Source organism: Aedes albopictus, chromosome 2, assembly GCF_035046485.1.
Source record: "Aedes albopictus strain Foshan chromosome 2, AalbF5, whole genome shotgun sequence".
NCBI lineage: Eukaryota > Metazoa > Arthropoda > Insecta > Diptera > Culicidae > Aedes > Aedes albopictus.
This window is the reverse complement of record NC_085137.1, coordinates 404,366,889-404,381,851: the sequence shown is the minus strand read 5'-3', so window position 1 is coordinate 404,381,851 and position 14,963 is coordinate 404,366,889. Positions and strand designations below refer to the sequence as shown.

General features: G+C 39.3%; 1 protein-coding gene across 1 annotated transcript; it reads left to right on the top strand.

Annotated features, from left to right (window-relative positions):
* The first annotated feature begins 724 nt into the window (after positions 1 to 724).
* Positions 725 to 1,794, top strand: LOC109413873 (uncharacterized). Its single transcript, XM_019687598.3, has 5 exons — positions 725 to 871; positions 934 to 975; positions 1,040 to 1,144; positions 1,215 to 1,494; positions 1,611 to 1,794. The coding sequence occupies exons 1-5, from the start codon at positions 815 to 817 to the stop codon at positions 1,670 to 1,672; spliced, it is 546 nt and encodes a 181-aa protein (XP_019543143.2). The 5' UTR covers positions 725 to 814; the 3' UTR covers positions 1,673 to 1,794.
* The last annotated feature ends 13,169 nt before the right edge of the window (positions 1,795 to 14,963 follow it).

Below are 14,963 nucleotides of genomic sequence, written 5' to 3'. Positions count from 1 at the left end.
TTGCTAGTCCCAAGCACCATTCATTGTTTATCTGTGCAACTTCGATTGCTCTGGTCAATCACGGAGTAGCAACTACGATGTATATGCTTTGCTTTGCTTCTTGGCGCAACGTCATAACTGGGACAAAGCCTGCTTCCCTGCTTAGTGTTGTTTGAGCAGTTCAACAGTTGTTAACTGAGAGTTTACTCTGCCAATGACCATTTTGCATTTGTATATCTTGTGGTAGCCACGAAGGTACTCTATGACCCAGGAGGTCAAGCAAATTTCTATCATGGAAAGTTCTTGAATTTAGGTATTAGGAATCAAACCACTCAGCATGTTCTTGCAGAGTAGCTTTGCGTCTACCGCCTGGCGTCACCAGGCACTGATTAAGGATTGTGGATGCCCGTCGGAGAGATATGCAAAACATGTTTTTTCCTTATTTTCGAACCGTACTGGAGCAATATGAAAAATAAGCTAATGTTAGCAAACAAAAAAAGTTTTTTTTTGTGGGGCCCGGGGCCCTGCACCACCCCCGCCCCCACCAGATCCGGCCCCGGGCGTCACAATCAACAATGCCCAATTACACGTGAGCTTGCTTCATTGGAGCCGACGGGAAATGATTGTCACCACAATCTGGTATCTTAAACGGTTTCACGCTTCCGTCCGATAGGTAATTACTACAAAGTAAGTTACACAGTGATTCCCACCGGGGGATTCCACATGGTGGCCATCCGCGTGACCGTAGATATATAAAACATACACCAAGTAGAACAAGCTTTACAGTTCGTTTTCCATTGTTTGCTTTTAAAGTTCTCAAGTGCATGTTTTCAGTATGAAACTGTTGGAGTCCCATAAGTTGCTATTCGTAGCCGTGATTGCTGCATTCGTGGTAATATTTTGTCCAAGTTAACCTTTGCCATCATTTGTTAACCTACACATTTTCCAAAACAGCATGTCTCATCAGCGATAGATTGCAAAGAACTTTGGGAAAGGGTGAGTCGTCCACTAAGTTCTTGTTAGAGTTTCTTTATCGTTACTAAGGCTTTTATTGTTACAGAAACATGAAACCAAAGAGTGCTGCACAGCGGACACGTTCATAAACTTTGAAGCTCTACAAGAAAATATCGATGCGCAAGAAGGAAATCATCATGAGAAATTTTTCGTACGTTTACTAGGTATCTAGCGTCTTCACTTTTACTCTAATTAATGTTTTTTTACACATTCTGCAATAGTGTGGCGTTCATAAGTTGCTGCAAGACCAGAACCTAATCGATGGTTCTGGTAATCTCGATACTGATGCCATGAAGCATAATACGCAGGGTTTCGAGGAAAGCTGGAAGCAAACATCTCAGCAAACGATTGACTACTGTGTCCAACGGACCGAGGAAACGGTCGCCGAAATCGAGCAACGGGGTGGCCCCAAGGGAGATTGCAAACCGACGGCCGCGATGTTCGTCATGTGTGTGGGAAAGGTGACCATGAAACAATGTCCGGCCGATAAGTGGAATTCATGTAGGTTATGAGTTGGGATTTAGAGACAAATGCCGCATAGCGGTAAAGTCTCTAAAAAAGTTGGGATTAAGTAACAATTTTGATTTTATATATCTTTTTTATATTTTGAATTTCAGCCGAGATATGCGAAAAAGTCAAGAGTGGAGAATGTGACAAACGAGGACCTAAGCACCATTGAAAAGAAAAGGAAACGTTGTAAACCTTACAATGCCAATGGACAGAAAAATGTGCGATAGATATGCTTATCCGACGAATCCGAATATTATTTCAGTATAAATAAAGTTTAATGTTTCTACAAAACTTTGGAATGCTTTAGATATAATATAATGCACGTAAGCCTGAATTTCTCTAATTAAATGTGAGGGGCTCACATGCTAAAGAATGTGTTAAGGAATCCTCCAGAATGATATCTGGAATTTTATTGGGATTCTATCATAGATCGCTTCAGGATTCATTCTGGGTTTCTTCCGGGATTCATTCAAATATTTCTTTCTTGCTCTTTAAAAAAAATCATCCGATATTCGTTCACGGATTTCTCACATAATTTCTTCATTTGTACTTCTCGAAACTTCGGAACTTCACCCAGAATTTCCTTAGCAAATTTTCCTAGCTTACCGTTAAGCTTATACCCTGAGGATTCCAACTGTGATTCATTCCTGGATTCCGTCAGAGATTCTATCCGCGATTTCTTCATTGATTTCTCCCGGGATTGTTTTTTTATTTTTGTCAGGGTTATTTGTTTTAGAAAATCAATTCTGAAATTTCGTGAGAAATTCCTCCCTCCCTAGAGATTTCTTTATAAATTATTCTCAAGATTGATTCAGTGATTCTAGGATTATCTATTGTATTTTTTTTTCGAGAATTACTATACATACAGCTTCATTCAAGCCTTCATAAAGCCTGTATCCGCAATAATCGGGACACAGGAGTACGGCTGTAGCTTTGTAGTGAATCGGTAAAATTGGTCAAATAATTGACTGAGAACGATTTGGTGTATGTTTATTATTTGTGCCAAATTTCATTAAAATCGATGCATTACTTTTAACTGTGGATGAAAAACAAACAGACGTGCTTTTAAGCATTTTGTACAATCATGAGCAATTTTCATTCGCATGGTAGATGGTTCTTTTACGCTACAGTTCAAAGTTCTGTGACGATAATTATGAAATTTCATTAGCAGTTATGATACTTATAGAGACACTTTCTTGCAAAATTTCATCAACTTTTATCAATTGATTTGAAAGTTACTGGTGTTGATAGAGGTGAGTGTTAGTGAAATTTTTTCGGGTTTTTCATATGCGATGTTTGCCTATTCGTAACTTTTGAATTTCTCTGCCAATTTTCATGAAATTTTCACAGAAGGTAGTTGATTATGTGTATTTTATGTCTGCAAAATTTGATGATTATTGGTATAGTACTTTCAATAGTACAATCGAAAAAATAAAGGGTGCTGACTAATTGCTGTCTGAGGGGCTAAAATCACGTTCAGTCCCAATACATGTTTTGACTATAAAATTGTTGATAGTGCATCGATTTTTTTGAAATTTTGCCTTTGCAACGAACGTAGATTGAGAGGTTTGAGTTCAAAATTTCAGCCATTTCCTTTGCCAAATTCAAAAGTTTCAGCGCTGGCAAGCAAAACTAGGGGCTGTACAAAATTTTATGGCGCACATTCTACTTTTTCATTGCTACAACAAAAAGTACTGCACCGATTCACATGAAATTTTGTCGGTGAAATGAGCACATCTTAAGATGTTATTAGGCCAAGTTTGAGCAATTTTAATGTATCTATTACATACTTACAGCTGTATTTCTGTGTCCCGATTATTGCGGATACAGGCTTTGGAAATTATTTTATGAAATCAGTTTGGAAATAAAAATAAATCACCGGATTTGAGAACTCTTAGAGAAAATTTCAGGAAATATCGATGATGGATTGTTTTAAAGAAGAATCATTGAAGAAGTTTTACATGTATCTGCCGGGATTTTTAAATAAGCATGCATGTCGAACTATTGCTGGTTTATAAAATTCGCAGCTGAACAAAAGCAAATGCTGAATAATAAGCTGAAATGATGCTATTTACATTGTAAATAATCGATAATGCAACATTTGGCACGTATGTAACCAGCAATTTAATTTTAAGCCTAACAAACGTCTGCAATTTTTGTTTGTTCGATTAGCCCTTACTAGCTTTAATATAAGCTGAAGAAGAACTTATTTCTACGCGTTAAAAAGCTCATGTTCTACAGTTTCCGAAAGCTGATTATTGTGGTCTACATAAGTTAAACAAATGCTTTTGATGTTTAATACTTCTGCTATTGTGGGAACGTTCAATAATGGTTTAACAGTAAGCTGTATAAGCGGATTTATGATTTATTTGTTCGATTATCACTTTTCGATTGAACAAGAGATCAAAGTGATTATAATAGAGCAGTACTGGAACGTTCCTCATTATTAAATATGTATTGATGTTTGTTGCACACCAATGCAAAATATTCGAAACTTGCTAATTTTCGTAGCAATTTCAAAATTGTAGTCATTTTCACAACTTTTTTTAATATATATTTACAACCTTCCATAAATCTAAATATTGATCTTTCACAGCTTTGTGAAGATGTTTCACTCTCAGCGAGCAACTTACTAATTTCAGGATGGAGTATTCGGTAAGGCATGTGACGGGTGATTGGGAGATCATGAGTTCAAATCTCAAGTTGAGAAATCTTTAGAAAAGCCTACAGGCACACACAGGTGGGTAACTCTCGCTGAGACCGGTCCACTATTTACACCTTGTCTTCAAAAATGTTTAAGGTGCCGATTTTCTGAAAGCCCTCGCTAAAAAGTAAGGAAAATGCATTTGGTTACTCAAATTGATGGACCCCCAGAGCCACAACAAATTTTGCAGACCGCTCGATTTTGGTCAAATGGTGGCTCACTTAAACCGTTGTAACTCGAAAGTTTCTCTGAAAACCACCTCAAAACGAATTGTTGTTGAAAAGAGGAAAGATAGAGCTACTATTAACAATAATAAAAAGCTGGGTTGGTCATATTGATTTTGAAAGTAGAAAAAGGCATCTCAAATTTTTTGATATGTTATGTATAAATGTTCCAACTTACGATTGATGCAAACATTTTGAAAATAGGCGGTTGCCCTCATGGTGGAGACAAGGTTTTGGTATAAAAATCCAAGATGGCGGTCAAAATCAATATGGCCGACCCAACTTTTTATTATTGCAAATAGTAGCTCTATCTTTCCCTTTTTCAAAAACAATTCGTTTTAATGTGGCACGTCTACTGGCAAAAGGGGGTCGTGCACCTAAAAAGTTTGGGAACCTATGCCTTAAGGGGTTTCTTCCGGAACTATTTCCAGCATTTGGGGACTCATCCTGGGATTGATTCAAGAAATATTTCTAATCGAATTTTAATGATTTCTACAGGATTTTTTTCAAGAACTCTTCAGGATTTCTTTCATGGATTTCTCCTGGATTTACGCCATATATTTGCAGAATTCTGTCAAGCATACCTTCAGATTTTTTTTGGAATGCCGTTAGGAATTTCTCACGGGATTCCTTAGTTGATTCTTCTCGGGATTTCATTTGGGATTAATTCGAAATTCTTTGCGGGATCTTTCCACGGATTTTTGCCATGATTATAAGAATAATTCAGTATTTTCCTCCAATATTCTACCGGAATTCCTTTATGACTTTTCCTTCAGGCAATCCATCGTTGATTCCAGTATTTTTTATTCGCTACTGATGTTTCTTGGGTTTACTTTTGGTTCCTCCTGAAATTCATTCAGGGATTCTTTCAAGGACTCTTCATTCAATATTTTGGGTTTTCTCCCGGGATCCCTTTTAACAATCTCTCAGGAATTCCTCCCAACATTCAGTTAGGGACTTTTTTTATATTTTTCAGGGATTGTTTCAGAGTTTTCTCTCGATATTCTTTCAGGGAATTCTTTAGAATTTGGATATTCTTCAAATGATGTCTCTAGCAATGTTTCCTGCATTTTTGCAGGGATTCCTTCATGGGTTATTTTCGGGTTTACTTCCAATATTTTCACTGGGATTGCTTTCAGGATTTTTTCAGGAATTCATCTAGGATTCCTTCATGGTTTGCTGCTGGGATATCTTTTAGTAATTTCTGCGGAGATTTGTCCTGGCTGAGGCTTTTCGGGCCCGTATGAAGTTGATCACCAATATTAACTTCTTTTCCCGATCAGCCTAGATAGCTGTGTAGTGTCGGTAGCGGTTAGTTCAACTGGCTAAGAATAGCACTACGGACCGCCTGTTCCAGTGGTAGGAATCCACTAATCAGGTGACCCCTAATTCATGGTGTTATGCGGCTTTACGCTTACCGTGCCTAGGAATGAATGGTTAGGGGGGTCTTATAAAAACCTAACCGCAAACGGAGCCTGTGGAGTACCAGGGCACCCTCCACAGTATTTTTGCCCTTACTGCACTAACCGGAGCAATAGTGCGGTGGACCTTGTGTTTCTCCGAGACAATCAGCTGCCCTTCTTCAAACTCATACTTGAGGCTGAATAAGGGCGGGATTATGAAGATGTTATTAATTAGTTTAAATTTTCACCTATATGGTTTCGCATTATGCGTTTTACACAGTGTATTCTGTGCATCCTCGCCTTTGGCGCACTCAAATCGATACCGATCTGGCTTTATTGTTGCTGTTCTTTTTTGTGCTGTGATTGCTAAGAGTTTAATCTTGCCTAGTTTGGGTAGTGGCTACGGTTAGGATAGCTCAGATCAATCTTCAGCACAAAAGAACAGCAACGATCAATCTTTGTAGACTTATGCAAAATGGTACAGCCCAAGTGGCGTTAGTCCAAGAACCTTACTTTCGTAAGGGGAATTTCTATTTAGGAAACCTTGTGAATCCGGTGTTTGCTACTTTCAGTAAAAATGAAATGGCAAACTCACGTGTCATGCCTCGAGCATGTATGCTTGTCAACAACGCAATCGTTGCTACACTCATCTCTGAACTAACTACCAGAGATGTATGTGCTATCACAATCGATGTATCTGTTGGAAACCTCAACAGGAAATACGTTTATTGTTCGGTTTATTTACCGCATGATGAACCATCCCCTACGGATGCTTTCAAGCAAGTCATTGCATACTGCACTTCAAAAGGCCTTCCGCTAATTGTTGGTAGTGATGCTAATGCTCACCATATAATCTGGGGCAGCTCAGACATCAATTTGAGAGGCTCCAGTTTGATGGAATACTTAAGTAGTATAGATCTTGGATTACTTAACATAGGCAACCGCCCAACCTTCATGGTATCTGGTAGAGAGGAAGTGTTAGACATAACGCTTTGCTCTAGCAGAATTAGTCACGAGCTGACCAATTGGCATGTGTCAGATGAAGAATCTTTATCTGACCATCGCTACATCTTGTTTGAACATGTGAATGTTACTTCGCAAACTTTGCGTTTCAGGAATCCCCGGTCAACCAACTGGGATCTCTTTACCGATTTGGTTGCAGCCAAATTCCATGGATACTCACCATCAATTGACACTCCAAGTGATTTAGATGATGCCGTAGATACTACAACGGCCTTCATCATGGAAGCTTTTGAAGAAGCCTGCCCTCTGCGGTCTGTGAAGACCACAAGAGGAACCCCTTGGTGGAACTCCGATCTGGCGAAGCTCAGGAAACAATGTAGAAAGAGTTGGAACAGACGACGTTCGGCTGGATCGGAGGCTTTCAGGTCGGCTCGCAAGGCCTACCAGAAAGCTCTTCGGTCTGCTGAACGATCCGGCTGGAAAAACCTTTGTACAAATGTTTCCAGTCTGAGTGAAGCCAGTCGATTGAACAAAATCCTTGCAAAATCTAAGGATTTTCAAGTGAACGAACTTCGTTTGCCAAATGGTGATTTCACTTCCTCTGATGAGGAAGTTTTGGAATGTTTATTCAGTACACACTTCCCCGGATGTGTGGATATTACATCTTCGGATGAACCTGATGTCTTTTCTTGTAGTTATGATTCTTTAGCTTCGGCTCGGAGTATCATAACTTTAGAATCGATTGAATGGGCACTCAATAGCTTTGCTCCTTTCAAATCTCCTGGGGCAGATGGGATTTATCCTATTTTGCTTCAGAAGGGATTTGATCATTTCAAACATGTTTTGAAACAACTACTTGTTTGCAGTTTTGCTACAGGGTATATTCCCAAATCCTGGCGGGATATTACTGTGAAGTTTATTCCGAAAGTGGGTCGCGCGTCATATGAAGAAGCAAAGAGCTTCAGACCTATCAGTTTGACCTCTTTTCTTCTGAAATGCTTAGAACGCATAGTCGATCATCACATCCGTGATGTTCATCTGGCCAATGTGCCTCTTCATGTGAACCAACATGCTTACCAATCTGGAAAGTCCACTGTGACTCTTTTACACAAAGTTGTTTACGATATCGAGAAGGCATTCGCTCAAAAGCAATCCTGCTTGGGTGTTTTCTTAGATATCGAGGGTGCCTTTGACAACGTGCCTTTCGATGCCATATTGGAAGCCGCACGGGGTCATGGTATATCTCCAATGATTTCCAATTGGATTCACCAAATGCTCAAAAACCGACATCTCTTCTCGACATTGCGTCAAGCGGCGATTAGGAAGTTGAGTGTTTGTGGATGCCCCCAAGGGGGAGTCTTATCACCACTTTTATGGAATCTCGTAGCAGATACGCTATTGAGGCAACTCAATAATAGCGGTTTTCCTACTTATGGTTTTGCCGACGACTACCTAACATTGTTAGTCGGTATGTGCATCAGTACCCTTTTCGACCTGATGCAAAACGCTCTTCAGGTAGTTGAGGGTTGGTGTCGCCAATATGGCCTTTCGGTAAATCCGAGTAAAACATCTATTGTTCTTTTCACGGAAAAGCGAAACCATAATGGTGTTCGAACTTTACGTCTCTTTGATTCTGAAATCAATGTGACTGAACAGGTAAAGTACGTTGGAGTCATTCTTGATTCCAAGCTTTCCTGGACACCTCATGTTGAGTTCAGAATCAAGAAAGCTTGTATGGCCTTCGGGCAATGCCGGCGAACCTTTGGTACAATTTGGGGTCTAAAACCCAAGTATATCAAATGGATCTACACAACTGTTGTTCGGCCAATATTGGCCTATGGATGTCTTGTGTGGTGGCAAAAGGGCGAAGTGAGAACGGTCCAATCAAAGTTAGGCCATCTCCAAAGGATGTGCTTAATGGCGATGTCTGGAGCGTTCTCTTCAACTCCCACGGCAGCGCTCGAAGTTCTCTTTGACGTTGCCCCACTACACATTCATCTCAAACAAGAAGCACTTTCTTGCACTTACCGCCTATGGGTACTCGGTTTACTAGAGGAAACTCCTGTGAACCGCAGTTCAACACACACCTCGTTGTTTCCACTTTTGGTGAATTGGGACAAAGTTGTCCTTGCTCCAAGTGATCTTACAATTGCTTGTAATTTTCCATATAGGACATTTTCCACGAAATTCCCTTCCCGGGAAGAGTGGACATCTGGTTATCTGGAGAGAAGTATTTCAGACGGCATCGTATGTTACACTGATGGCTCCCTTCTCGAAGGTCGAGCAGGTGCTGGTGTTTATTCTCGTGAGCTAAGGCTGTATCAGTCTTATTCACTTGGCAGACACTGCACCGTTTTTCAGACCGAAATCTTTGCTCTTATGTGCGGAGTGCAATCAGCACTTCAGCAGCACGTAATGGGCAAAGTAATATACTTCTGTTCAGATAGCCAGGCTGCTATTAACGCACTTGCTTCGGCCAACTCCAGGTCGAAGATAGTTATCGCTTGTCGAACTCAAATTGAGGAGCTGAATTCAGCAAACGCTGTTCACCTTGTATGGGTACCTGGCCATTCTTCCATCGCTGGAAATGAATTGGCTGATGAGTTAGCTCGCACTGGAGCATCACATGACTTCATTGGCCCTGAGCCAGCTATTCCGGTATCCAAGTGTTGGGTGAAGCTTCAGATTGACACCTGGGCTGCCACTCAGCACAAACAATACTGGAATAGTTTGGAGTCATGTCGTCAAACAAAATTGTATTGTACTGAGCCATCTCTAGGGGTGGCAAAGTATCTAACAAATCTGTCAAAGCAGAATTGCAGCATGCTGGTCAAAGCATTGACTGGCCATTGCCGACTCAGTTATCACATGGCGAATATTCAGCAAGCTGATTCATTTGCATGTGATAGCTGTGAATCCGATTATGGAACTTCGTATCATTTAATATGTAACTGTCCAGTTTTTGCGCAATTGCGTTTCCGAGTACTCGGGAAACACTTATTAAGTGAAACTGACTTCAGAAACCTGAATCTTCAGGACGTTCTGTTGTTCTTGACCCGCTGTGGTAAAGAGCTATAGGCTCTCTTTACGCTTTATGCATTATCACAGTGCCCTTCTCAGGGCGCTGTTCGAACCCATTGTGACACGCTTATGCGTTAATACAGTGTCCTTTTCAGGACGCTATGTGAACCCATTGTGGTACGCTTTTGCGAGTATGACGATCCTATTCCCTTACCTGTCCTTTCCCATGTCCTATCCTCTTTCCTTCCCTTCTCCGTCAGGTAAATGATGAATAGGCTCGTGTTCATGGCGATGGCACAAATTTCCCGAATGGAGGAGAACGTGCCTCTAGAGCCGACCTACTGATAGGATTCCTTCATGGTTTGCTGCTGGGATATCTTTTAGTAATTTCTGCGGAGATTTGTCCTGGATTCTTTGAGAGATTCCTTTTTGAGTTTCTTGTGTGATTCTTTCCGAGATTTCTCCAAGAATTTCTTCTGGAATTCCATCAGGATTTTTTTCCGAAATTATTCGCGAGATGCATCTTGTGATTCATTCCGATATGTCTCCTAGGATGAATTTATATACTGGAATATTTCCTGAGACTGGATTCCACCAGATGATAATCTCGGGTTTCCTGTGAGGTTTAATCCTTGTTGGCATTTAATTAGGGGTAAGAGAACTCATCGATAGTGCAACAAGCCATGTATTAAGTATGGGCCAATATGCTACAAAAGGGGAAGATAACGTCAAAAGGCTAAAACATAAACGACTCGTTAAAAGTGATCATTTTCCATACAAATCAGAAATTGTCAATAAAGGAATAGGTGTGGAAGCAATGGTCAAATAAACTACGAAAGCTCCATAAACAAATCTAAAAATACATAAATAAATACCAATTTTCCATAAGAAACAGATTTTCGAGCAATAAAAACGTCGACATTACCACAAATAATTCAACAATTGAGATAAATAAAAAAATCTGGAAAAATCTGAGGCTGAAGCTAACCCGTACTCGTCGGGTACCATTCTCTAATTCGTATCTTCTGGCGACTGCGCATTCACATGAGAGTAAAACTAAGGGTTCACTAGAAGTATACTTTCAGGCGAATTTTACATGTTATATTTGCTTCAGCTACCATTATCCGGCTCTGTTTTATGGTTCGATGAGAAAATTTTATATCAAGCAGATGCGAAATGGTTTCATTTTCCTTTATGATGAAAAGTATTTTAATTTAAGTTGTTGGCTTTTCAACGCTAGGAAGCGGAAACGACATTACTGTCAAGCGAACGCATCAGGTAAATGGACATTTTTCCACTGGAGATTTCCTGAAAGTTTTTCGGAAAGAATCGTTATGCAATTATACGAAAATCACTATTTGAATGGAAACATCACCGATTATTATTTAGGTATTGTCATACCTGATATCATTATTCTAGTGGTATGTGCAGAATACACATTATTATTTTAGGTACCGTGATTTCGGGTGAAATTGATCGACGTTAGGGTAATTTCTATTTGTTAAAAATAATATGTACTTTAAACACAAAACAATTTTTAGAAAATTACCATCATCTAGCTTAAGGGTTATTGAATGCTGAGTTTACATGTTTTACAACCAATTAGTCACATATTTCTGTATTAAATTCAATACTTACGAAATTTTGTGTTAGGCGAACTTTAATTACACTTTCAAACTTGTGTTACCTTGGCAGTATCGCACATGTAATGTATATTCGAATGGACGTTTTTAACTGTCAAGTATTCGTTAAATTCGATTTCGTCATCAAAGGTTCTATAAATATTCAATTTTTTATGCATAAATTCCATAAGCATTTACTTGTTTAGTATGTAAATTGTATACTATCATGCGTTTTCTTGGGATTTATCTAACTTTAAACTTAAATAACTAAAAATTTAGTTAAGTTGTAAAAGTTTTGCATAGCTTTTCGCATTCATGATTTGATTGGTTGTGCCATTATTTGTTACACGCAGTATTGTATTGATCGCACGCGGTCGATACCAGTTGAATAGATTTTAAAGTTTTACAAATATGTTTTCAAATATGTATGTGGGTTTTAGGGTGTTATTCTGGAAACTATCAAAGTTACATCGAAAAGATAATGTGTTTTTCGGCTACATGAAAAATGATAAACTACCCAAAAATTCAAGTTCATTCGATCTACTAATTGCAATTTAGAATTACGTACTAAAGCCTGAAAAATATAACGCTGGGGGGAAGAACATTCCCGGTAGGAATCCCGGGAGGATTTACTGAAGGAATTCTGAGAGGCATATCTGGTAGCGTTCTGAGGGAATCTCAGCTGAAAGCTTAGTAGGAATCCCTGAAATAATCACAGAAGAAATCCCGGGAGGAATTGCTGTATAAATTGTGAGCGAGATTCCCGGCTTTCAGGATTTTCTAAAGCAATTCTGGCAGAAATCATTCCTGATGGACTGCAGAAAAGAATAACTGAAAGAATCCTTTCTAGATTTTCCAAAGCAACTCCTGCAAAAAAATCCTCGAAGAGAACTCCGGAGCGATCCGCACAGCGATCTCGGAAGTAATATCTGAAGAAATCCCAGGAATAAACCTGAGAAGATTCTCGAAAGTAATGCCTGAAGAAATCTTGGCAAGAATTCTTGAAGGTATCTCAAAAAAGAACCTCAGCTCATCTAATCTCATCTCAATTCTTCATCCTACTCTGTAGCTTTTACCTTACTGTCTTCTTTGCCCTCTTTTCCAACCTTCTATCCTACGCTCTATCATAACTTTTAACCCTACCTTCTGCCCTACACTCTAAACTATCCTTTACCATAACAACTGCCCTATCCTTTACCGTACCCTACCCTCTAGTCTATATTGTGCTTAATCGTACCGTCTACCCTACTCTCTACCCTAACATTTTTCCTACCCTCAAACCTACTCTCTATCCTACCCAGGGATGCCATATATACAGATTTATCTGTATATTGCAGATTTTTGAGCATCTGTACAGATTGCGTTTATATGAAATACAGATTTTTCATGTGTATGGAATGCAGATTTTTCACCAATATTTTGTATTGGATACAGATTTTTGAACGAGTGATACAGAAAACCATCTGGCATCGCTTCCTACTCTCTTCTCTACCGTCTATTCTAACATTCTTCTCTACTCCTTCTGCTCTTTCTTTCACCCAAACCCTCTACCCGACCGTCTGCTCCATCGTTTATCCCACCCGCTACTGTACCATCTACCATGACCTTCTACCCTTTTTCTCATAAAACCCGATCGGTAGATACCCATATTGCATAGTATTATAGCTCAAACTACCATTCCGTGGCTGCTATCTTGGATATGGTCCGCCATCTTGGATTTAAAAATGGCTTTAACCCTTCAGCGCGCGCGCTGTTGTAAAAAGTACAACACTACCAAAAAACCTCGCTTTTCGTATACAGCGCGAGCGCGGTGCAGTTTCGGTTGCTTGATTGCGCGCGTCCTGGAAGGTTAAATATCGATTTTTTCTTTCTACTCATCATGCCCGATCGATAGATACCCATATTTCATTATATCATAGCTCAAGCTACCATTTCATGGCCGCTATCTTGGATATGGTCCGTCATCTTTGATTTCCAAACAGGGTCAAATATCGATTTTTGACTTCCACTCATGAAGCCCGATCGATAGATACCCATCATGGACATCGAAATAGGGTCAAATGTCGATTTTTGACTTTTACTCATAAAGCCCGATCGATAGATACCCATATTGCTTGGTATTATAGATCAAACTACCATTCCATGGCCGCCATATTGGATATGGTTCGCCATTTTGGATTTCAAAATGGCGTCGGATATTCATTTTTGAGTTCTACTTGTGAAGCCCGATCGATAGATACCCATATTACATAGTATCCGAAGCAGCATTACCGTTAAAAAGCATATATTCTGGAGTTTTGACCGCCATCTTGGAACCTAAGCCGCCATCTTGAATTTCAATACCACTGCTACCACCTCCACATCCTAAGGAATGTGTACACCAAATTTGATTGAAATTTCTTGACGCATTTCAGAGTTATGTCTATGTTTCGGCATACGTATATACATATAATCATACAAATGGACAAACATACAAACATATAAACAAACAATCATACATACATCGAGTTTTGTATGTATTGATTCACCACTCTGCCGAGGAAATGAACTGTAAATTATTAACCATTGTCAAGATTCCAGGGAAATATTTTTTTCCGCATTGGAAATGAACCTTACAAATCGTGACAACATGCATTCTTTGTAACATCGTTTACGCCACCTAGTGGGCCAGTTACAAACTATATTGTCCACTATGAGCAAGGTATGGGTATGGAGAAAAACTTCTCTGAAGAAAGTATTCTAAAATTTTGCATAATTCTGGAGATATTCATATCAAAAGGACTGTCCTATTTATAGGATGCTGGGTATTCGGGGTATCTGTTCTATAAATAGGACGCTGGGCGGATATGGGTCAAGGAACCGTTATTCAGCTAGTTCTGTTCTTGGGTTGTCCCCGGAAACCCATTAGCGACACTTCTCAGTTAAGTGAATCCATCTGCGAAACAATCACGCAGGTACATATCATTGCACAGTGGTCCACGAAATAGGTTTACGAAGAAAGATGCATTCAGCGCCTTCAAATGATTTTTAGACTTTTACAAAGTTGTTTCTAATAATAAGGCCCTCTTTCCAATGTACATGAAAATTAGGGTGGTCCATATTTCAAAGAAATTGGAAACCAAACTTTTTCATTTGCAAAATTAACTATAAACATTCTTCGGATCAATTTTTAACAATTTTGCTGAAAACAGTTTTTATGTAGCTTTAAAATTGACGATTTCTAGAGATATTTTTCTGAATTAGCTTAGGGTGGTTCAAGATGAAACGGTTTTCTGGCAGAAGAAGAAATATTGTAATAAAACATATCAAAAAATTAGAGAGGTGTTATTTTTGCAACCCAAGAAAAAAAAATTGTAGAAATTTGCCAACTTTTTCTAGTAAATAATCAATATCTTTTAAACGGAATGACGAAGCAGCATTATTAGTGCATTAAAATCTTAGCTGTTGGTGACAAATACCACACATCGTGTGTTCACTCACCAGGCGATGCCAGAGCACATCCATATGCGAAGGGTTTCAAATT